This window comes from Misgurnus anguillicaudatus, chromosome 2, assembly GCF_027580225.2.
Source record: "Misgurnus anguillicaudatus chromosome 2, ASM2758022v2, whole genome shotgun sequence".
NCBI classification, from domain to species: Eukaryota; Metazoa; Chordata; class Actinopteri; order Cypriniformes; family Cobitidae; genus Misgurnus; species Misgurnus anguillicaudatus.
Window position 1 is genome coordinate 24,442,547 of NC_073338.2, and position 24,050 is coordinate 24,466,596.

The window sequence follows — 24,050 nt, forward strand, 5'->3', positions numbered from 1 at the left end:
AGTATAACTTGCCCTTAGGCGGAAACGTACCTGGCAATAAGTCTATCGCACAGTCATAGGGACGATGAGGAGGAAGAGAATCAGCCTGCGACTTACTGAACACCTCCTTCAGGTCGTGGTACTCCGCGGGCACGGTAGACAAATCCACTGCTTTCCCCTGAAACACAGACTCAGACACAGAAACACAAGCAGAGACAAGACAGGACTTATGACACTCCTCGCTCCAGCTGGTAACAGAACCCAGTTTCCAGTCAATTCTTGGGTTATGGGAATGAAGCCAAGGATGTCCAAGAACTATGGGGGAGAGAGCAGTGTCAGTAATAAAAAATGAAATAGTCTCTGTGTGGTTTCCGGAAGTGATGAGTGTGATAGGTGCTGTGGTGTACTTGATAGTGGGTAACTGATGTCCATTGAGGGCGAAGGGCGCAATCTGGTGGGTGAGTGAAGTGAAGGGTAACTTGAGCTTACGTGCTAGTGAGCTGTCGATGAAGTTGCCCTCCGCCCCCGAATCCAGAAGTGCGTGCCCTGAGTGCGACATAGTGGACCACCGTAGTTTCACCGGAGAGTGGATGTAGTAGAGGTCTTCTGTGCGGAGATCCTGCCCGATAGTAGCCTCTGTTTTACTATCGGGCTTGGTCTTTTACCGGGCACCTCTGGCATTGGTGACCCGACTCGCCACAGTACATGCAAAGACCCCGGGATCTCCGCCGCTTCCTCTCCGTGACATAAACACGAAGAGCAAACATCTATTTGTGGTGGCCAATTTAAATTTTGTGGCCGGCTGATAAATAAATAAATGTATGGGAATGTACAAGGACGCTCTCACTTGTATGATGTCACAGCAGTAGGCAGCGCAAATATAACGACACGCCTAAAATCCCTCCCACAGCGAAGTGAAACCAAACTCGATGGAAAAGCTAACCACGCCAAAGTGAGGTGAGCTGACCCAACCGTGAGGTACTATGCAATAAAAAGCGCCATAAACACGTAACAATATTTAGTCACTTACATTTAAGACGCAATGTTGATGGTTTTTGTTGTTTCAGCGGGAAAATAGTTCAAAGATCACAGCAGAACCAAAACATGTCAGTCTCACTGCAACACTCAATCATGTCTTAACATTAAGCGGTGGCGCTATGCTTAGCAAACAACCAAACATTTCCGCGCTCACTATCGACAAACCAATAAATACAATAAAATATCAATTTTTTTAAATCAGACCAAACACATTTTTATTTTATATACAAAACAATAACTTAAAAAAAATGGCAACAAGCAAGAACTGTTGGTTGGTGGGACATGAAGCTGGTGAACAGGTGAAGGGAGACCGCAGGCTCGTCCAGGGCGGGCACTAGTGACTCACAGGGCGGGCCCGGCCCCCCCAAAGCCCGCCCATGGCGCCGGGACTGCTGCAATCGCATACTGTGACAGTACTATAGTATAGTACTATAGTACATTTTCAGACTGTTATATTTTTGTATATTTGGCCCCTCAGCCCCTGCTGAAAAAACAGCATACCAGCAAGGCCAGCATATGTTTTGTTTTGGTGCTGGTTTGCTAGTGAACACCAGCTAAACCAGCATCAAACCAGCATCAGCACCTGCATTAGCACCAGCTAAACCAGCACCAAACCAGCATTAGCACCAGCTAAACCAGCATTAGCACCAACATCCCACGCTGGTCATACCAGCATACTGTATGTTATGTTTTGGTGCTTGTATGCTGGTGACCACCAGCTAAACCAGCATAGACCAGCATAATTCCCATGCTGGTCCATGCTGGTTTGTTGCTGGTTTTTTCAGCAGGGCTCAGGGGTTTCACAAGATAGTCGAACACTTAAAGACCAGATAAAGTCTTTTCCACCAATTGTTTTTAAACATATTACAAATGTTAGAAATGTATTGCTGAAACCACTATGCCACGGAAATTTGTGATATCAGGTTGGCTGAAACATGTTAAAGGCTGTGAGATATGTAGTACTGAAATGTGGAGTTACACCATTTAACAGATTTTCTCCATTTATGTGTATAGGATTATTTGGACGGGGCTAAAGCGGTGGCTCCGGTGCATCATCGAGCCACCACTTTAGCTCCACCCCTAAAACAATCTGAGCATCCATTCAGGTTTTAGTAGTATTTGAAAGTTGAGAGTGGCTCCAGTGTTGAGATTGCGAATTGTAACCAACGGCTCAGTCTCCGTTCACCCCTGCCATTTGAAACACATAGAGAAGCTATGGTAGCTGCAACAGAAAAATCATGTCATCTCCTGAGACAACACAGGGACGAAACGTGCTCTGTAGAGCAGTTTGTCCATTTAGGCCAACTGTAGAAACAAGGCGGCACAAAATAGCGGCTTCCATTTAAGTAGACCTGCATCATATGCAGATAAAATACTTCTTTCTAAGGTAAGAAAATAATATAAATACCTCTTTGTTGGCAGAACCCACTAAACACCATGTTGATTTTTCAGCAAAGTGCACAGAAGATTAATTGGATGAAATAAACTACCCGAAACAACCCTGGATTATATTAAAACTCATGTACCTTTTGAGTACTTGGACCTGAATACAACCAGAATGTGGCATTGGCCACCATGGATCACTGTGGCCCCTAATGTGTGGTTTCACCTTTTAAATTCTGTCTTTCATCATTTGCAATGAGTCTAGTTCTAGTAGCATATTTAGTGATTTTACAATTGTTTGCTTTGTCTTGTCCAAACAAGTGCTTTTTTAGAAGTGGATGTTTTGCCAAAAAGGCTTGCGTGCACTTTTACAGCGAAAGACTGTCAAATGTGTTAAATGCTATGACAAAAGACATTTGTGAAAATAAAGCATTTCAATTGCTGACTAATAACCTTTTCATTGCTATTAAAGAGAAATTTACTGTAAACATAAGAGGCTGATAAAAATGCTAATTTATAAGAAAACATTTTAGACATATTTATATACTTTATATTTACAAATATAAATTGTATGATTTATGTCTCTTATTTTCTATCATCTTTTCATTTTCCTGACCTGTTCCTGAGTGTTATCTTTTTGATATGGAGGATTTTAATAGAAATGCTTCCATAAATCTGCACTTGTTATACATAATTGGATAAAGCTTTTTATGATAACTAATTTTGCCAATGGCACATTCTCAATTAGTTCTCATTGAGTTTTCAGTACTGGACCTTTATCATACTTATTAATCCATCCTCATTATAGAGTTATTGAGCTATAAACTCTAGTTAGTGAACTGACATGCAGACTCAACCCTTTGCTGTGTTAAACCCTCTAGTGTAGCCTTACTCTAGTAACATAGATGGAAATTACCTTCAAAATAGATACTAGGTGCTCATATATTTGGAGGTGAAATTCTACTGTAAATTATGCAGTGTATTTCACTGTAGGCTGTATTTGTTTCATGGAAGGAACCCCATAGGACCAGGCTGTCATTTGTGTCGCACCACTCGTGCATAAAGGTACTGTACATGTGAGCAGCATTGCCAATTCAAAGACAACTTTGCAAGGAAGAAAAGAGCTGATCATTAAATAGTTTAATTGATAGTTTAAACTGTTGTGTCCAGCAGTATAACCATTATCTTAAAATAATAAAAAGTATGACAGCATGGGAAAACATTCCAAGCATATTTCAATGTGTTATACACAATGCATTTCGGTTACATCCCGAAAATCCCTTTTGTTCAAAGGCTATACAGAACCCTCAGAAAATGATGGTTCATGATGTCGACAGTCACAAATCAGATCCGAGGACTGGTTTGTGTCAATGGATTTTTCCTGCAAAATCTCAGGTTTGCCCTTGGGGGCATGGCAAACCAATATCGGCCTTCCCTTTGGTCTAGCTCTATTCCCTCGCACATTAACAAAATGTGTAAATGCTGCCCTGGTGTCATTGCGTCTTCAGGGCATTTGCATATTAATTTATATTGACAATTGGCTAATATTAGCCCAGTCAGCACAGATGACAGCACAGCACCAAGATGTTGTGCTTGCACATCTAAGACACCTAGGGCTGAGACTGATCACCAAGAAAAGTAAAGGTTATGTGTGGTCTGTCGCAGCATGACATTAACGACAGACGTATCTCTGTTAAGCTGAGAATTAGTTATGGAAGGCCAAAATTGCCAAAAATGTCCAGCTAAACCCCGGGAAAAGCGTGCTTCTCCAGCACAGAGGACCTCTTTTCTGAAGTTAGCATGGATTTAAACGATTGCAGGCTCGGTTGTCTTCTGCTCATATAGAATCCATCCTTTAACCATCAGGTTCCATTTGGGGCAACCCGTTTTACATAATCAAGGTCACACGCAAATGCTTTGTGCCTTAGTATTATGGAAGAAACCACAGTTCCTTTCTCAAAAAGGCCAGTGTTGACCTTTTCACATGTTCAGCGTTACGGCATGTGTCTTCGTGCCCTAGAGATATGTGACCAGTCACAGAAAGTAGGGACACAAGTCGGATCTGGGGCATTTTGAGTTATTCATAGATTCTGAAAGTGCAGATTCTAAGCTTTCCAACGATGTGTAACACATGGAAATCTGATAAGATTTGGAGAAGTTGTGGCCATTTGAATGTAACACATTCAAGAAAGAGAATGCTGAGAAATTTGAGAAAGAAAAAAGTTAACACTTTCCCCTTTCCCTGGCTGGAGAGACAATAGGGCTCATTTACATCTCATTTAGCTAAGCCATACCCCATGTAAAGCCGTTTTGAGATAGAGATGTTCTAGCAGCATATGTAGTATTTTATTACAGAAGTCCGAATGACAAAATGCAAAAATAAACAGGACTTTTAACGTTACCTTTGTGGGGATCACAAGTCGAATCCAGTCTGTTTCAGATGTGTGAATCATCCAATGATTTGTGTCCACAGATGCGTATAATCCGTGAAATATAGATATATAGTGTATTTCGCATGAACTTCTGGTAATACAATATAATATACAATCTGAGGACTATTTACATCGTAACATGTAAGGGTATATCAGATTACACTCCGGTATTTACGTTCCGTTAAACACATGAACCGGTCTTCAAAGTTTGTATTTAAAATAATAGATAATCCAAACACAGCACCGTCGAAAACGTGAAGTCCTTAAGAGATGTTACCAATCGCTCGCTCGTTCCTCCATCAGCCAATGACTTCATGGAAAATATTGATAGACAAAACATGTAGCCAATTATATAAAGAATACAACGATCTCTGTGTAACTTCTGTGTGTTTGGACAAATAACAGTCAGCCGCGTCACTGACTTTATGGGGCGCCGCAGTCGGATGACGTCAAAGTACCGCGAGAGCGAGTCGAAATTAAACTACTCCGTAAGATTTCTTAAAGAGCTCTCGCGGTATTTTGACGTCATCCGACTGCAGCGCCCCATAAAGTCAGTGACGCGGCTGACGTACGATGCGAATGACTGTTATTTGTTCCGCCCCAGCTTCTTTTATATTTCTTTTGTTTTGTGCTCCCGAGCTTCATTTACAGTCTGGGGAGACGCACGCTATAAGTTTGAAAAAAAATAAATAAAAAAATAAAACTAAGCAAACAGGGACAGAGCAGCCACGTCACTACAGTCACGTGACTTCACGCTCGAGCCGGAAGAGAAGACAATGCTGAATAAAGTCGTAATTCTTGCTATTTTTGGACCAAACTGTATTTTCGATGCTTCAACACAATTTTCCTGACCCACTGATGTCACATGGGCTACTTTGATGATGTTTTTATTACCTTTCTGGACATGGAAACCGTACATAGATTTTCAATGGAGGAGACAGAAAGCTCTCGGACTAAATCTAATGTTAAAACATCTTAAACTGTGTTCCGAAGATGAACGGAGGTGTTCCGAGTTTAAAACGACATAAGGGTAAGTCATTAATGACATTATTTTCAGTTTTGGGCGAACTATCCTTATTCAGTAGTCACGCTGTTCCCTTTGGGGGCGGAGGCGAAAACACAAGCTTATACAGTATGTAAATATACACACAGACAATGACGCCCCCCCGCTGCACGCTAGAATCTCCGGAAAAACAAGCCTATTTTAACCGCAAAATGTACGCTTTTAAATATACATAAACTGCTATCTCAAACATGGAGAGGCTTCTTCGTGATCTCAACTAACAGATTCTGCAATAAAACGAAAATCACAAATTTTGAAAAAAAAACTTTGTTTCTCATTTTCTCGAAACTTGTGCTGCCGACTTATGTCCCTGGTTTCCATGACAGGTCACATATGTAAAAATGTTGGGTTTCTGTTTAAAGGCCCAAAGTTAGGTGCCAGATTATTAATGACAGATGTATCTCTTTTAGGCTGGGATCCGTTATGGAAAGCCAAAAGGGACAAAAATGTCCCATCTGCTAAACTGCAGGAAAAGTGTGGTTCTTCAGCACAGAGGATCTCTTTTCTGGGCGTGGTATGGATTTCAAAGACTGCATCAGCTCTCTGACGCAACGTTAAGTAGCCCTCGAAAGGTAAAGTCTCAGGTTACATATGTAACCGTGGTTCCCTGAGACATGAATGAGATACTGAGTGTCTCTTGCCATACTTCTGGCCTGTCAAATTTCCGCCCAAATGCTTGCGTGCCCAGTTCAACCATGCTCCTTGAACGTCTCATTTGAGTGCCTTGCTAAAATAAGGTAAGTTAAATACAACTTATTTTGTCGTTTGTCATTTTGTGTGAAATAACACAGAAATTAAAAATGAATAGTTAGTTATATCTTAAATCTTACCTCGAAGCTCAGAGAGTCTGTTCAGAGAAGCAAAAATATCAATCATAACGACACGCTCTGTTTCTATAGCAGCAATTACTAGCTAAAATGAAATTTATCACAAAAATGAACAATTGAACATATATCAGTGTGATAACAACTACATTAAAGGACCAAAACCATCTTTTGGAAAATTTTATTGGAAGTGTATTTTTTTCCGTTCATTTGCATGGAGAGGGCGGGGTTAATGACTTGTACTGCAGCCAGCCACCAGGGGGCAATCAAAGAGCCAGCCAATTTGATATACGTACTCAGACCCCATCATGCTGTAGGCGTTCCCCATAGCCTCAGCTCTTTGACACAGAGTTTCATTCCCTTCTCAGGAAACCAGGGTTACATACGTACATACGTTCTTCTGAATAAGAAGTACAAAAAGATTAATTTTTTTTACAATTTAAATGGTTTACTTTTAAAGGTCACATTATTCATGATCCCATTTTCAAACTTTAGTTGGTGTGTAAGGCTGCTGTTAGAGCATAAATAATACCTGCAAAGTTATAAAGCCCAAAGTTCAAAGCCAAGCGATATATTTTCTTTAACAGAAGTCTCCTTTCAAAGCCTACAGCGGTTTGGACTACAGTCCTCTACTTCCAGGTTGAATGATGTCAATATAAGAGTGTTTTAATAACCTCCGTCCACAGTAATACATCAGTCGCCAGCTTAGCTCAAACGGCTCTGCTAAGCTAAGCTGCTGGTCAAATAACAATACACTAAACCAGCTACACAATCAGAACTCATTACGTATTTCTGAAAAAAGGACTTCATAGAACAAGAAAGAAATCAGACCGTTTTTAGGACAGTGAAAACAGCGGAATACAGATAAGTAAATTGTGAGAAAAATACTGCATTTTTTTTTTACACACGAAACATGAACACCGCACCGTATTTTGCACCATAAACACAACCAAGGCTTTGAAAACATAAGAAAAAAGGGACCTTTAATCTCTTTAAACTAGACTTATGAAAACTCATAATTGTAGCACTGATTTAGCTTTTTCTTGCTTAATAATTGTATAAAGACTTCCCTAATGTATAACTGAATGGACATGAATGTTCAAGGAGTTCTTTGTGTTTATCAGTTTTCTTTTTTGTACTCTAGAACAGACAGCTTGTTCACTTTGAAATACTGAAAAAATATAGTTTGTTTAGTTGCACCATAATTGACTATCATTGTCAAAAATTGAGTAAAATCAGCAAATACAAATCAAATAGTGTGGCACAGTCAGGGGCTAATCACACCAAATGCGCTTTAAACGCTTGGAAACGCAAGGCGCGACGCACTGCCTTTTTTAAAAAAGAGCGGTGCGACGCGGCTTTTTATATTGCTAAGCAACCACCAAGTCAGCTGTCTTGTCATTCAAATATTGAAGCGTGAGTGCTCTATTGCTGTAAACTGTCATATTAGCAGAAACTTTAAAAAGAGGGCGCTTGAGGGTGAGAGGTGCACAAACATGCAGGAGAGAGTGAGCGAGTGGAGTCTGGTTCTTCAAAGCAACTGTAAACTTCCCTCACCAGAACGTAAGGCCCGCCTCTCCCCTCATTCGATTGGACAATGGAAAAACACGAGTGGCGTCGGGCACTTCTCCGCCCTCAGCGCTCCTTCAAAAGCGCATGCTGCGGCTGGTGGCAAAAACCACAAGGCGCTCGGCGCGCATAAACAGCGCTCAAACGCTCCCTGCCCATAGAATATCATTCAAAAAAGGCGCCTGCAAATGCCAGAAACGCTTTTGGTGTGATCGACACCTCAGTCTGCTCTTTATTTTTTTTCTAAATACTATGGAAGCACGATTTTGATTTTTTAGTAGTTCAAGATAAATGAACTGACTGTACATTGGTAAATAAAAAGGCTAATACAAACAAATAAGCTAACAAGCTGTCTTTCGTTTTGCTATTCACATTGTTTTTGCTTTGTATGAAAAGGTTTTTACATAACTGTTATCTGTTCTTTGTTACTCTATTTATACTTTGTAATGAATACACTGTGCGCGCACTAAATTAAACCTTTCGGATTCTTCTCATTTTCAATAAGAGATTAATCTTGTCGGATATAATAATATAACACTTTTGTTGTCTGAAATAAGCTTTTGTTAGATGGAAAGTGAAATTTGCAACAATAAATCAGTTACCCAGGACAGGTAAGTTAAATCGGTCCCTCGCCATTACACAGCAACCATTTAACTGAGCAGTCTGCCTATCAGAGAGATTCCTCGATTTCATTTCTGTGCCTGGATGACCATACATTCACAGCAGGGTGATCAATAAAAAGCAGTGAAGGTTTCACATGGAAAGAAATATGGATGATTGCACACTTCAGTACACTTTACACTTTAAGGTCTTATCTCTAATACAGTTCCAGATTGCTTTGTGGCCTTTTGCCATCCGCTTGGAATATATGTGTGTGCCTGTGTGTGTGCTGGTTGGATGGTTTAGAGATCTATCTGTGTGGTTGAGCGCTGAGTTTAATCGGGCTGAACTCTAATCCATATGGAGTATTTAAAGCTACATGGTAATGTTTTTTTGGGTTGAGCAGGGTGCCATTTTTTGAAGTATTTCTCCTCTAAATCCATCAGTTATTAGATGCTATAGTGCAGGCTGTCATAGACCAGTGGTTTTTGACTGCTGGACCTTGGCATGCATACTGACCCATGCTTTCATCCAGATCAACCAGTGTGCAGTCTGATAGTCGTCTACTGCATCAGAGTGTGCATCATTTGTGCAACTTGCTTTTTCCTGTTGCTATGGTAGCCGGCTCCCTTGCAAGCTCTTGTCAATGAATGTGTACACTGTAAAAAGAATGCTGTGAAAAATACAGTAACTTGCTGGCAGCAATTAGCAAGTAAGTTGCTGTATTTCATTTCACAGTATTCTTACTGTAAATGTAATTACAGTACATTTAAAATTACTGTAAACTCTTTTACAGTAATAATCACAGTACTGTATTTCAAAACTACTACTGTAATAGGGATTACTGCATTAATTTTGTGTACTGTAAAATGAAGACACTGTTTGTCACATTAATGGCATTTATTTTTTCACTTTACATTTCAAAAAATCATAAAATAAAAGTAGTATAGCATACATTTTTTTAAATATGTTACAATTTTTCTATGAAGATTTAATTTCAACACTTTTGTGAACATATACATTTTTTATCAGTACGTTAACATTTTTCTGTAAACATTTAATTTCATTTAAACCCTTTTCTGAACATATACATTTTTTCCAATATGTTAAAAATTTTCTGTAACCATTTCATTTCTTATCAACACTTTTGAGTACATGTACATTTTTTATCAATATATTAAAATTTTTCTGTGAACATTTAATTTAATTTAAACACTTTTCTGAACATATACATTTTTTGTCAATGTTAACATTTTTCTGTGAAATTTAATTTTAACACTTTTCTGAACATATAAAACACTATTCTGAACAAAGCAATCAATATTTATTAAAATATTTGAGTTAAATAACAAAAACATTTAAAAATTAAAAAATCTCAGGATTTCAAACCTGAATATTGTTTTTCAGTTGACTTCCTGGCCTGGACTCTTCTACTCTATAGAGGAAGAAATTAATTATTAATGTAAAAGTTTATAAGCAAGACAGATGTGTTGATGACATATACATAAAAGTTTACTTCACAATGTTTTAAATAAATCTTTGTATTTTTTATATTTTATATGCTCTGTTGGTGGTTTGTGTAGTAGCATCCCCCGGGGGTGATATTTTTATAGCTTGAATAAAGATGTAGAATGTAAATGTATTGTTGTTAACACAAACTGTAACATCTGTAAAATTAACAACCAATTTTTTAAAAGATAAAATGTAAATATTCTTGTGGAGTTGCAACTCTACTCTTATTAGACAGTATTGGTTTCTGTCATTTGCCATTACTTTAATATTTAATAACTGTCTACATTAATACTCTTATAAAATTTTACATGAATATTCCTAGGGCTGCAACAACGAATCGATTATATTGATAAAAATCGATTACTAAAAAAGTTGGCAACGAATTTCATAATCGATTCGTTGTGTCGCGTGACGCAGAGATATTTAATTATAAAAAAAGAAAACCTTCAGTTAAGTGCAGAGGGAACACACTCGGTCTCTCTCGCGCACTGTTGCTTGCAGAGTTTGGCGCCTCATAGACAGGGCGGAGAAAAGACAGCGGAGGCAGATGAAACCACATGTAAGCGCGTCACCTGGAAGCCGGCAAAGAGGTAAACAAACAAAGACAACATGCTTAAGCTTTATGGAGCGACGAAAGCGGGTAAAAAAGTTTCTAGAACCAATAAAAAACTCCAGTGACAAACTCCACTGATATTAAACAAAGAAATCAAACTTTGAGAGAGAGTTGTATGAACGCTTTTCTCCGTTATGGACCTGTACGTTAAATCATCGCGCCGTCACTCTCCTGCTGCGCTGTACTGCGCGCTCCAGCTTATGGCGAGCAAAGCGCACGTCCCCGACCCAACATACAGTAAGTGCCGCCTTTTTTGGATAAACATCGTCTTAAATTTTTTTAAGGCGAAGTAATGACTGGTGTATTTGCATTTTGCGCGGGAGTAGACGCATTTTCCGTTTTCACAAGATGCATTTATGTGTCCAAATGTAAATGGAACAGGTTTAACAAATGAGAAATCCGATCAGAGAAAACACATGAAGTCAAATATAAAGGTACAAAGCTGTCACTGGGGCAGTACCCTTTATAAAAGGTCCTAATATGTACCATTTAGGTACAAATATGTATTTTTGAACACCAATATGTACTTTTGAAGTACTAATATGCACTTTTTGGTTACAAATGTGTACCTTTTTGAAAGGGTATTGTCCCAGTGACAACTTTTGTACATTTACTTCTGAGAGTGTACTCGTATACTATCTTTTTGATCCCAAGAGAGGCTTCTTGATGGGAAATGCATCATAAAAAAGTCTATATATTTGGCAGATGTAAAGCATACATGTTTATTTTTTTGTGTTAGTCCATTTTTATTTTATTTTATTATTATTGTAACAGCTCAGGTATGTTCAAGGAGCAACATGTTTGTGCAATTTTTTAAAGATTTTAGTTCCGTTTTGAATAAAGGGGTTGGAAATGAATGATTTTCTTCGAAAAAATAAATCGACAGATGAATTGATTATAAAATTTAAAAAAAAAAAAAATCGCTAGTTGCAGCCCTAAATGTCCCACATTTCTGCCACAATAGCATGTTTACAGTTAGTGATACAACGATCAAATTTATGGTAAATATCTGTAATTTGTGAATGAAGAAGTATTCTATGATGCTTGGAACTAAAGGGATAGTTCACTTTAAAATGAAAATGCTGTCATCATATACTCACCCTCAAGTAGTTTCAAACCTGTATGAATTTCTTTCTTCTGCTGAACACAAAAGAGGATATTTTAAAGAATGTCGTTAACAAAACATTTAACTAGAGCCAATGATTTCCATAGCATTTTTTCCTACTATGAAAGTCAATGGCTCCAGAGTTAACTGTTTATTACCGACATTCTTCAAAATATCCTCTTTTGTGTTCAGCAGAAGAAAGAAATTCATACAGGTTTGAAACAACAATAGAAAACTTAAAGTCAACTATCTCTTTAATAGACAAGCTGCGGGCCACCCCTGACTTTCAACAACCCAAACTGGTTTCCAGTTATTCAAGGTAATAAGCAGGCTAAAGCACGCACATCAATTTAAATTGGGTGCTCGACTAAAAAAAACGTAGTAGTATAGTAATACAAAGTCGGCAACACCGAAGCTTCAAAAGTATCAAAAATATTTATTGTTTAAAAACAGTGCATGGCATCAGGTTATGTTTCGTGCTCGAAATGTAACCTGATGCCATGCACTGTTTTTAAACAATAAATATTTTTGATACTTTTGGAGCTTTGGTGTTGCAGACTTTGCATTACTATACAGTTATTCAAGGTAACAATTAAAAGTCTCACCTGGTATTAGTTATTCTGCCAGTCATACTCGATGAAGTCCCTGATGAACGATGCCACGTGTGGATTGAGGCACTCGTTTTTTTTTTGGACCATCTTCCCAGTTCGTCTGCTAATCTGGACCTTTGAATTGCACTTGCTGTGCTCTGGGTTAATTCTGACGAAGAATCTATAAATAAAAACATTATGCATTACCTTGATGTTTAACAATTGCACAACAGTCTATTTAAACAAAAATAAACACTTTAAGGGGCCAATCACACCAAAAGCGTTTATGGCAATTGCAGGCACCTTTTTTTAATGGTATTCTATGGGCAGAGAGCGTTTGCACGCTGTTTATGCGCACCGAACGCCTTGCGTTTTTTCCGCTGGGCGCAGCACGCGCTTTTGAAGGATCGCTGAGAGCGGAGAATCACTCGACATCATTTGCATCTTTTCATTTTCCAATTGAATGAGGGGACAGGCTGGCCTTACCTTGTGGTGAGTGAAGTTAACAGTTGCTTTGAAGAACCGGACTCCACTCGCTCACTCTCTAATCCATGTTTGTTCACCTCTCACCCTCAAACAAGGTCAGAGCAAGCGCCCTCTTTTTAAAGTTTCTGCTAATATGACAGTTAACAACAAAAGAGTGCTCACGCTTTAATATTTGATTGACAAGACAGCTGACTCTGTAGTTGCTTAGCAATATAAAAAGCCACGTCACACTGCTCTTTTTTTTTTAAAAGGCAGTGCGTCGCGCCTTGCGTTTTGAAGAGTTTAAAGTGCTTTTGGTGTGATTAGCCCCTAAGAAGTATTTTAATAATGGGGTAGTTGGTTAAAAAATGAGTACTCAAATATGTGTTCCCATCCCTAGTCAAAAATATATAAAAAACAAATAAGTACTTACCTCTGGATAAATTCCAATGTAGTGGCTGCCTCCTCAGGATATTCTATGTTAAATACATAGTATGATGCAAAAAGGACAGCCAGAGCAGAAGTGAAACCACAACAGTCTCTCAATTGGAGGACAACTCTGCCCTCGATGGAAAGCATCCATTTTTTTGCCCCCAGAATGGACTCTCCTAAAAAATATAAAATAAAAGTTGACATTGCACAGTATTCAATCAGATATGGTTTACTATTTTATATAAGCAAAAATAATTGAAAACACTACCCCTACATAACTACCTTGTATTTCCATTGGATCAGTAACAACTAGAGATTTTTGGAATGTAAGTGCAAGATGACGTAAAACTTTGTTGACACACAGTGAGTCGATACAAATATGCTTTAGAGGTAAAGTAACCCTTAAAAGTGGCATGTGTTGTGTATGTCAAGTGCTGGGATCTTACCGAGCATGATGAGCCTTGGAGTGCTTGGCAGGGAAATCTGGGCCTCAGCGTCTGCTTGGGTGGAAGTTTCCTGTAACACAAAATAAAAACATTTAGAAATCACAAGTACAATATTCATAAGAGAAAGTGTGTGGCAAAACTGTACAAAAATTACTTGCATCAGCCAAGAGGAAAACAGCGTCTTCCTGTTCTTTGAAGTAAGCCATCATGACTAAGATTGCAGCAAGTCCGGGATCTATGTCTTCCATCTGTCTCTCAATGCCATGAAGGACTGTCTTCACTTCCTTGTTCCATTTTAAAAGTTGACAATGGAAATATTGTAGCACTCTTTTCCCCTTGTCAGCAAGTGCTTGTCGTAGTCTTGACTCTAGCTCAATTCCTGTCAATGTGCAGAAGTGCTGTAGTAAAAAGTTCTGCATGAAGAGGAATGGCCACTCTTTCTGTAACTCTGACAAGGTTGGTGAAGGAGTTGCATTAATGTCACGACGCTGTTGCTCATACAGTAAAGTCATGAGGTCATTGACTCGCTTCTGGTCTGCACCTCTTTGTCCCTCCTTGGAATAAATAGTCATCAGCTCTATTTTCTTCTCATAGAGAGACTCTCTATTTTCTCCTTCAGGCATTTGTGATGGTTGCCATTTGACACACCCGTAGCTATCAGTTTTGGCACACTTTCTTGATGGTCCAGGCAGGTCTTCGTCCACAGCAGGGACCATTCGTTTTGGTTTTCGAAGTCGTGTTAGGGTATTGTCTCTGTTTAAAAAATCCATCCTTATCCTCAGTTGTTTGCTTAAAGTGTAATATCCATTGCCCAGCCGTTCTCCCTCTTCTGTTCGGTCTTCAAAAGACTCAGGATATTTATTTACAATGCTCTTAGCCAATTCAGCACACTGCCTGAATGGAGGGTTCAAGCAAACCTGTCTTATTGCTTCTGCAATGACTCTCACCATATGCCGTCTATCTGCAGCTTTTGGCCGTTTCCTCTGTGCAAGACACCTTCTCAAACTTTCATGTGTTTTCTCCCATGGCACAGAAAATGTTGATAGCCAAGTGCTATTCTGCACAGGAACATGGCTTGAAGGTTCCAATGCAAGCTCTGAATCGGGTGAGGTTTCAGGATAAGGCACAGGTGTAAGAGTCAAAACAATTTCAGGTTCAGAAGTTTCCATGGTACAGTCATGTTGCTGAGTGTTGTGCTGTGTATCTAAAAAAGAAAAAACATGGAGTAGCTACCACAATAATTTAAAGCTTTTCAGAAAACATATACATATTGTCAAAAACTTTTTACATAGCTGTATCTAATGAATGTGTATAGTCAACATTTTATGAGTGCTGGTTTGGGAATGCATTTGGATTGTACTTTTTAATATGGATTTCATTATTTACCCAAAATTATTTAAGTGTTAGTTGACCCAAAAATGAAACATTCTTGTCATACATTACTCACCCACAAGTTGTTTCAAACCCCTATTTTTTATCTTTGATCATAAATGAAGATTTTTTTTTAATAAAATCTGTGAGATATGTCCCTCCACTGAAAGTCTGATTACCCCAAACTTTTTGTATCAAAATAAATTTGTGCTTTAATTCAAGTCTTCTGAAGAGACAATCACTTTATGTGTACAACAGATTTAATTTAGGCTTTTATTTACAAAAAAACACTGATCACCAAACATGGAGCACTCAAATTTGGAAAACAGAAGCTCAAGTATGCTTGGTTGATGCAAAAGAACCAACAAGGTTTGGTCTCGTGCAGTAATTAAGTACAGATGAGCTTATGTTTACAAATTTTCATTGATCTATGTTCATTAATCAATGTTAAAGGTGAATTAAAGTCTAAAAAATAAAATCTGTTAATCAAATAATGCCATTGTGTCTTCTCAGAAGACCCCACTATATAGTATATAGATTTATTTTAAGTTTTAAGGCATGAAGCTTTATGAGTTTTAAGCACTTTCAATGAAGGAGCAGCAAGAAAAAATATTATTTGTGTTCTAAAGATGAATAAACTACCTTGGAACGACACAAGTGAGTAATTGATGCCAATTTTCATTTTTGGGTGAAATATCATTTTAATACCACATAATTTACCTCTTTTTTTAAAGGCATGCAGTAGCTTCCTACAGTCCACTGGTGTCAAGAGGTGTTTCAAATCATCTTCTTCTATGAATTCCATGTCATCAGCTGTCCTAACCCCAATGCTTGACAAGTGTTGTAGAATCATTTCCAGTGAATCGTTTTCCAGGTAGGAGAGGACACTTTTAATGGTGGCTTCCATTATACTTCACCTGAAAAAACAGAATGATGAAGCACATAAACATTAAGGCGATGATCAAAGTTGTACACTGGAAGTGGGTAATAATCAGCAAGTGTGTCCACACTAACACAGACATAATGTGTCTGTGTCTCATGCTGCAAGATGTGAACACCAAGTTCCAAGGCTGGCACTGATTGAGACTTTTCACAAACAAAATAAACCTTCTCCTCACTGACCAGAAGAACAACAATCCTACCAATCACATGACCCCTGTCATTAACATTGAGAAGTACAGCCATTCCTTTCCTGTAGGTAGTTCCCTTGTATGTGGCAGAAACTGTTTCAACTGTGTTTTGTTTCTTAATACCACATAGTCTAACAGCTTTTTGAATTGCACCATTGTACATTTGATCATCAAATTCATTTGCTTGGCCTACTTGAAGAATGCCTGGAAAAAAGCTCCCTGAGTGTAAATAAGCCTGCAGTAATTGGTGTCTTTCTGCCAAAGTACTACATAGGTTTTTGAAATTATGGAGCTTCCGTGCACACTGCTTAAAATATGTGTGCTTACTTTCGAAGCGGAGAGTCCAGAGGCGAATGAGAGGGCCAAATTTAATTATAAGGTCTGGATAGTGAAGGAGGAAGTGGTGTTTTGGCTTTAATGGTTGGTCTGAAAAAATAGTTGCTCTAGACTCCAAATATTCTTCAACAAGTAGCTTCAGATAGGCTACCTGATTGGTATGGATTTTGGGAGCACAGACAAGTTCTACGATCTCCCTTAATTTGAGGCACAACTGCCAAACTTGATCTTCAAGTGGATTCTTTATACGTTTGCCGACAAGGATAGGGAGAAGACGTAACAAGCACCAGTTCTGTGCTGCACTTCCTCCCAATTTCTCTCCATCAGCTCTAATCACACAAGGTCGGTTATTAGCATCACTACCTTTGAGCTTTAGTTGAGAGACCATCCTATTCAACTGCACAAATGTGAAGTGCTTCCCAATGGCCACAAGGTGTTTAAGATACAGTTGAAGATCCACAGAGACAATCCCTTCAAAAAGATCATGACCAAGACATGGAGGAAGCCCTGGTTGGCATACATGGAAATGTTGTAAAGAATTGAAAACTGAGTCTTTTTTTACTCCATCTACACAGTTTTCAGACCCCAAAGACAACTTCGCCACACTGCTTCTGTAGTTTTCTACGGTCCTTGCTGGGCCTAGCTTAGTAGGTTCCCTTTCAAATCTGTCTCTGTCTATAAGGCAGTATCTACAGAAGTTTTTGCTCTTGCTGAAATTCTCAGTGAAACCTCCAAGTGAATGTGACCCCAGGTTGTCACCTGCAATTGCAATTACTACTCCCTTCACAGTCTGGCCTGTCTCCAAAGTAATACCAGATTGCTCAATGTCTTTTAAGTCTTTTACAAGGGAAGAAAAAACTTTGTCTTGCCCAAAAAACTGGTAATCAGACTCCCTGCACAGCATGACTAATTGCATTGGGTCAATGGTTGACCTGTTATGTGGCAATATCTCACTCAATGTCATATACACAGCTAATAGCTTGTGTTTCTTTTTGCCAGATCCAAGAGGACTCACTACTTCAAACGCATCTTGATACAATATAACAGAAACTGCAGAAGGAAACTCTTGTAAAAGGCTATTTTCTTTGAAAGTCTTTCCATCTCTCACATCCTCAAGCACATTTGTATCTACTGGCAAGTGCATTTTTGATACATTATATTGCTCTCTCACTGATGGCAGGTTCAACAGGGCTTTTAGAGTGTCTTTCACTGGGACATACTGGCAAAAGTGCTCTTTACCAGAAGCATCAAAACCTAGATGAACCTGTATGGGCTCAACATAACAGAAATTGTTCTTAAAATATGTCTTTCTGGTTGTATCTGATCTGAACACGCCCTCGTTATACAGCTTTAGTAAGTTATCTTTTGATAATCCATCTATGATATTACAAATCCTTTCATCAGGAATGTCAAGGTTTGACAGTTCTTCACGAAGTCGAACAAACATCTGTGACATTGCATTTGTGCATAGTTCTTGAAACTCTTCTATCAGAGTGGATATTGTGGAAGCAGGTAAAAGCATCTTTGCTTGCATTTTCAAGTAAAAAAGGGCCAAATTGGTTAGAAAAACATCCCTGTCTTTCTCAACATCTCCTAAATAATTACCAACCTCAGGAAATTCTACAGTCTCACTCATGTCATCATTTCCCATATCAACAGCATCATCATGCACAGCTGCATCATCATTGTTCACACCTCCATCCCTACATGCTACCAAATCTTTTGCATGTTTCCTGCTTAAATGTGAGGTGAATGAAGATCTGACACTGAAGAGCTTCTGACAAGTGCTGACAGGGCAAACAATCTTTTCCCCATCCCTAATATGCATATATAAATGCTCACAGAGACTTGAAAAATTTGAAGATTTAAAAGTGCATTCCTCAACCTGACAATTCAAATCCACACACCTTTGAGATCTAGCTGGTTTAGGTTTTGAGTGATTTCTGTACATGTGTGTTTGTAATGCACAAAATGTCTTGAAATTACAAGGACATTTGGAAATCCCACATGAATACCTAAAGTTTGCACAGTTTCTGTGCACTTTAATGTGTTTGATATATTTGGTTATTGTGTCTGAGGAGAAAACACATTGCTTGCATTTGAAAAACATCATGCATGCCAGTTCATGTAACGTTTATACCTGGAACAATTGTCGATGTCTCTGTCGTGCAGTCTGAAAGAAAAAATAAAGGTAAGTTAAATAAAGAATGAGTAAAATCTTAAAAAATCTTAATACAGCCAGAATATTATTATGTTTTTCACAAGTTGTGAATAAAACTTCTACATACTTAAATTATATCTAGTGTCACGAATAACAGTCTTTTTTTTGTGGCTGCACGAAAGTTTTGTGGCTGTGTTTACATTCGACTTGGCCCGCTTAAATATCTGATTCCTCAGGCGGCAAATTTAGCAAGCGGCTACCGCGCCAAAATTTCGTCATGCACATAAATTTACACAATTTCAAATTATTTTTATCCACCAATGCTAACGTTAGCTACTCTTTAATCAAATAAAATACGTTATAAATGTAATGTCGGCCGCCAGATAAGACAAATATTAATACAATGCTCCCAAAAGTCAGGAATGACACTTCAAATTAGGTTATTAACACTCTAACGTTATAGTTTTTGCAGTTTGACCTGCAATGAAGTTCAGAAAAATCATGAAAAATGTGTTAAGTAACGTTGGCCTAACAAATACCTCTAAACTTAACGTTAGCTGTGTTTTCTTTCAAATCGGCCCGCTTAACTTTAATGTCCTATTCTCCTCAGGCAGCAACGTTAGCACGCAAGAAAAAAACGATAGATTTTTAAACGGATAACGTTACCGCGTCAATAAATACAAAAAATACACAGTTTCAAATTAATTTCATTCCACAATGCTAACATTACTCTTTAATTAAATTAAAGACGTTATAAATGTAATGTTGCCGAATAAGACAAATACAGTAACGTTATAAGTTAGCCCATGACATGCTCCCACAAGTTGAAATGGCACTTCAACAATCTCGTTTCGGCGATTTTACATTCAGAAACATCATGACACTATGAAAAATATATAAAGTCTTAACTTACCTCAGCTGCGTTTTCTTTTAGCTCGAGAGTGTCGATGGTCGGCTGCCGCTGGCTTGGATCACTCATTAGGTGTGTTCGACTTCATGCGGCGCCGCAAGCACCGACAGCCGGATGATGTCAAAGTACCGCGAGAATGATTCAAGAAATAATATTTCCTCTCGCTCTCGCGATACTTCGACGTCATCCGGCTGTCGATTCTTGCTGGGCCGCATAAAGTCGAACAAGCCTATTGGTCGTTCATTAACGATTCGTTCATTTTGAGTATGACTCCAGAGTAACGAGGCTTCTCGGAGAGTGATTCGTTCATTTTGTGTGGACCGCACATGTGAAACATCAATTAGTTCACCTGTCGAGTCTTCGGGTCCTCCGGTTTATTTAAGTTAATTGACCATTACATTGGCAAGTCATAAGAATTTTAAACAATCCCAAGCGTTCACCCAGTCCTTCACAAGCTGCCCTGACGGCCGCCTGCAGCGCTACTTCCGGCCGGCCTCAGTTAGATGACCGTGTCGGTGGGAGGATTTCCTTCGAGGACTGCAGAGCGCCTGTTTATCGGTCTCCGGTCAGTAAATCATTGAATATTCTGTGTGATTACAAGTAATTAATGACTGAGAACCTCCATAGACATAAATAGGGTGGTTTCCCGGACAGGGATTATCTTAAACCAACTGTTGTAGACGAAAGTTAATTGTCATTTGAAGTGCAGTATTGATAACTTTGTGTTCAGAAGACTATGGGGCGGTTTCCCCATATGGAAATTAATGTGTGCTTGTGGTAAAAGTGTAGTAACCATACTATTTTAGTGTATGGATTATTATTAGTAAAACCATCGCTAAGGACAGGGATTAAACTAGTCATAGACTAAAATACATTTTAAGAGCTGTTTAAACTAAAAACCACTTGCACTGACATATCTTAAAATGCATCAGTGTCCTTTGTTTTGTCTCAAAATGCACACAAGTAATGTTTTTAGGAAGGCATGTTTGTTAAAACTAGTTATATTTTCTAATTAAAGGTGCAGTGTGTACACTTCAGTGGCATCTAGTGGTGAGGTTGCGAATTGCAACCAGTGCTTTAGTTAACTGCTCACCTCTCACTTTTAAAATGCATAGAGAAGCTACGGTAGCTGCCAGTAGACAAATATGTCATCTTTGGATACAGCTTCGTAAAAAAGTTTGTCCGTTAAGGGCTTCTGTAGAAACATGGACCTCAGTGTATGTTGATAAAAATGTCTCATTCTAGGGTAATAAAAACATAAGGGTTCATTATAAAAGGTCTTTTTACACCCCTGATAATATAGTTTTGTATATTATCATGCATTTCTGTCAAGAGATCATTCTAAGAATTACACACTGCACCTTTAAACTAATTGGGCAGGTAACTGCTATATTATAATATTGAATGATAGTCTGTTTTTGCAATGTAGCAAGCAAATCAGAGCAAATGTTAAATAAATGTAAAGGGGATTTAATTAAGCTTGTTGTTGTTTAACTGTAAAGAGTAAAGAGAAATGAAGATATCACAAACACCATTATTATAATTGTATATTTGCTAATATGGAATTGCAATATGCATTAATGACAATGTTTATTTTATTTTCTCTCTTTCAGATACCTTACCACTGGAGACTCCTACTGTACAATCGCCACCATCTTCTGTGTTGGTGTCTAAACAAAGTCTAATCTTTGATTTACTATGTTGTGCGCAAAGTAACATACCAAAACCTTTGGTCATTGTTTATTTATACAAATATATATCAATATATACAAAAGCCGTTACAACTATTTACATACAGGAATAAGAAAGGATCTTCCTTGGAAGAGGGAGAGCCAAAGTGAAGGAGAGGAGAGAAATTCTGGTTCATTACCTGCAGAGATTGCTGCCTCTTTTTTAAAACTACATTATAGGCTTCACATTATGCACAACTGTGCTGCTTTCATAAATTAATTTGTTCACTTTAAATTATTTTGTTTTTTCATCTGAGGGTGGCAACCTCTGCAGGGAAGGGACCAGGCTCAAGAGAAAGAGCTCATCCTCTGAGCGTGGAGGCGGTGCTGGAGCTACAGGACTGGTCCGGAGTGCTTCTAGGAGGCTGCCGCTTCACCACCGATGGCTGCTATCTTGGCCTTCTCTGAGCTCTTCATCTCGGTGGCGCTGTATCAAATGATAAAACATTTTGTACAATGAGAAGGCAGAAAAGGATTAAACTTATTCACAAACTGTCAGTGTTGTGTAAGGCTATGAGTGCTTACTGTAAATATAATATGCATGTAAACATGGTCATTATTACCTGAGGGGACAGCTGCAGATGTTGATGGGCTGGCAGGGGAAGCAGCAGCAGGTTAAGAGGGGACACAGGCTCACTGCCATCAAAAGAACCAGCCGGGTCTGTAATGACAATATGAAATATTAATACAACATTATACACATGGCACATTACACCAGTCAGAGAGAAATTAATTTTCATTTAAAACTAATTTTGACTTTTCATCATAAAAATAACAACATATATGCCCTGTTGTGTTGCTTCACTTGGCCATAATACTACTGGTTTGATCAACCCAAAACCAATAAAATCTTATGTTTACCGTCAAACACAGATAGGCCTATATCAGAGCCAGGGAATTCCTGTCACGGATGTAGCCCAGTTCAGGCTGTGGTCAGTGGGGAAGGAGAACACTGACGTCCACCTGCTACCTCTGGATCTCATGCCCGAATCTTTCAAAGCAAACGTTCAAATAGGCGCTATCTTTACTAATTGACTGCATATTTGAATATTATACATATATATTCTCGACTGAACTCATCTTTAAACTACACTTTGTGTCCAAGAAACGGTAATATATGGAAAATTAATAGTGTATACTACGGTATAAATAGTTTAATTATTTATTTAAAAAAGACTAAATATGAATAAAATAAATAATACATTCATGAGACAAAATACTACTGGTTTGATCAACCCAAAACCAATAAAATCTCATGTTTTACCGTCAACACACAGATAGGCCTACATCAGAGCCAGGGAATTCCTCTCAGGAATGTAGCCCAGTTCAGGCTGTGGTCAGTGGGGAAGGAGAACACTGACGTCCGCCTGCTACCTCTGGATCTCATGCCCGATTCTTTCAAAGCAAACGTTCAAATAGGCGCTATCTTTACTAATTGACTGCATATTTGAATATTATACATATATATTCTCGACTGAACTAATCTTAAAACTACACTTTGTGTCCAAGAAACGGTAATATATGGAAAATTAATAATGTATACTACGGTATAAATAGTTTAATTATTTATTTAAAAAAGACTAAATATGAATAAAATAAATAAGTAATACATTCATGAGACAAAATACTACTGGTTTGATCAACCCAAAACCAATAAAATCTCATGTTTTACCGTCAACACACAGATAGGCCTACATCAGAGCCAGGGAATTCCTCTCAGGAATGTAGCCCAGTTCAGGCTGTGGTCAGTGGGGAAGGAGAACACTGACGTCCGCCTGCTACCTCTGGATCTCATGCCCGATTCTTTCAAAGCAGACGTTCAAATAGGCGCTATCTTTACTAATTGACTGCATATTTGAATATTAAACATATATATTCTCGACTGAACTCATCTTAAAACTACACTTTGTGTCCAAGAAACGGTAATATTGGGGAACGGCTTTTCTGCCTATTGAGTTATTAGGACATTGCTTACATGCATAGCTCAAATTTGAATAAACTTACCAGATTGTTCGACCTCCTCACTCGCTTTCTTCCCACGTTTTATTTCCTGTTTCTGTAAAATGTACGAAGATGTCTCACGACGATCGATCTCCATTGTCGTCTTGCATTTCTGCCTCCGCCAGGGACCCAGGGTTGCCAGGTCCAAGAAAAATTTCCAGCCCAATGACAACCCGCCCAAAAAGGAATGAAAACTAGCCCAATTTTTACATTTGTCCAATCACAGTTGAAAACTGCGGGATTACAACTCTTTACTATTGCTTTTAATGTACTTTCCAGATGAAAATGTTCTTATTGCACTTAAAGTGCTCTATTTTCACACACTATTCTGTTCTAAATATAAAAAAATCTACTTTAGTA

General features: G+C 38.4%; 2 protein-coding genes and 1 long non-coding RNA gene across 6 annotated transcripts in view; 1 reads left to right on the plus strand and 2 right to left on the minus strand.

Moving 5' to 3' along the window:
* Positions 1 to 24,050, minus strand: part of LOC129442165 (cadherin-18) — a 187,397-nt gene that overhangs the window by 145,135 nt on the left and 18,212 nt on the right. The gene's annotated exons all lie outside the window — the stretch shown is intronic.
* Positions 9,770 to 20,100, minus strand: LOC129455173 (uncharacterized). 4 transcript variants are annotated; one of them, XR_012372901.1, is made up of 9 exons: positions 19,963 to 20,100; positions 19,029 to 19,061; positions 16,143 to 16,339; positions 14,210 to 15,255; positions 14,052 to 14,121; positions 13,607 to 13,781; positions 12,724 to 12,889; positions 10,845 to 10,972; positions 9,770 to 10,323 (listed from the first exon to the last, which is right to left on the minus strand). XR_012372901.1 is itself a non-coding variant. In XM_073875197.1 (8 exons), the coding sequence occupies exons 3-7, from the start codon at positions 16,327 to 16,329 to the stop codon at positions 12,730 to 12,732; spliced, it is 1,638 nt and encodes a 545-aa protein (XP_073731298.1). In that variant the 5' UTR covers positions 16,330 to 16,339; positions 19,029 to 19,061; positions 19,963 to 20,100; the 3' UTR covers positions 9,770 to 10,318; positions 12,724 to 12,729. The 4 variants fall into 4 exon arrangements, 3 of the variants coding, with proteins under 3 accessions (XP_073731298.1, XP_073731285.1, XP_073731287.1); XM_073875197.1 differs by lacking the exon at positions 10,845 to 10,972 and having other exon boundaries at positions 9,770 to 10,318; XM_073875184.1 differs by lacking the exon at positions 10,845 to 10,972.
* LOC129427298 (uncharacterized) lies at positions 20,383 to 22,187 on the plus strand. Its single transcript, XR_012372906.1, has 2 exons — positions 20,383 to 20,524; positions 21,573 to 22,187. It is a non-coding gene; the product is annotated as an uncharacterized lncRNA (long non-coding RNA).

What these genes read in the sequence shown, in the direction of transcription:
- LOC129455173 (XM_073875197.1), bottom strand. Translation starts at nt 16,329, where the DNA reads ATGGAAGCCACCATTAAAAGTGTCCTCTCCTACCTGGAAAACGATTCA. An exon ending in CTGTTTTCCTCTTGGCTGAT is followed by an intron (nt 14,122 to 14,209) that starts GCAAGTAATTTT and finishes TTTGTGTTACAG; the next exon opens with GAAACTTCCACCCAAGCAGA. An exon ending in ACATTGGAATTTATCCAGAG is followed by an intron (nt 12,890 to 13,606) that starts GTAAGTACTTAT and finishes TTTTATTTATAG; the next exon opens with ATTCTTCGTCAGAATTAACC.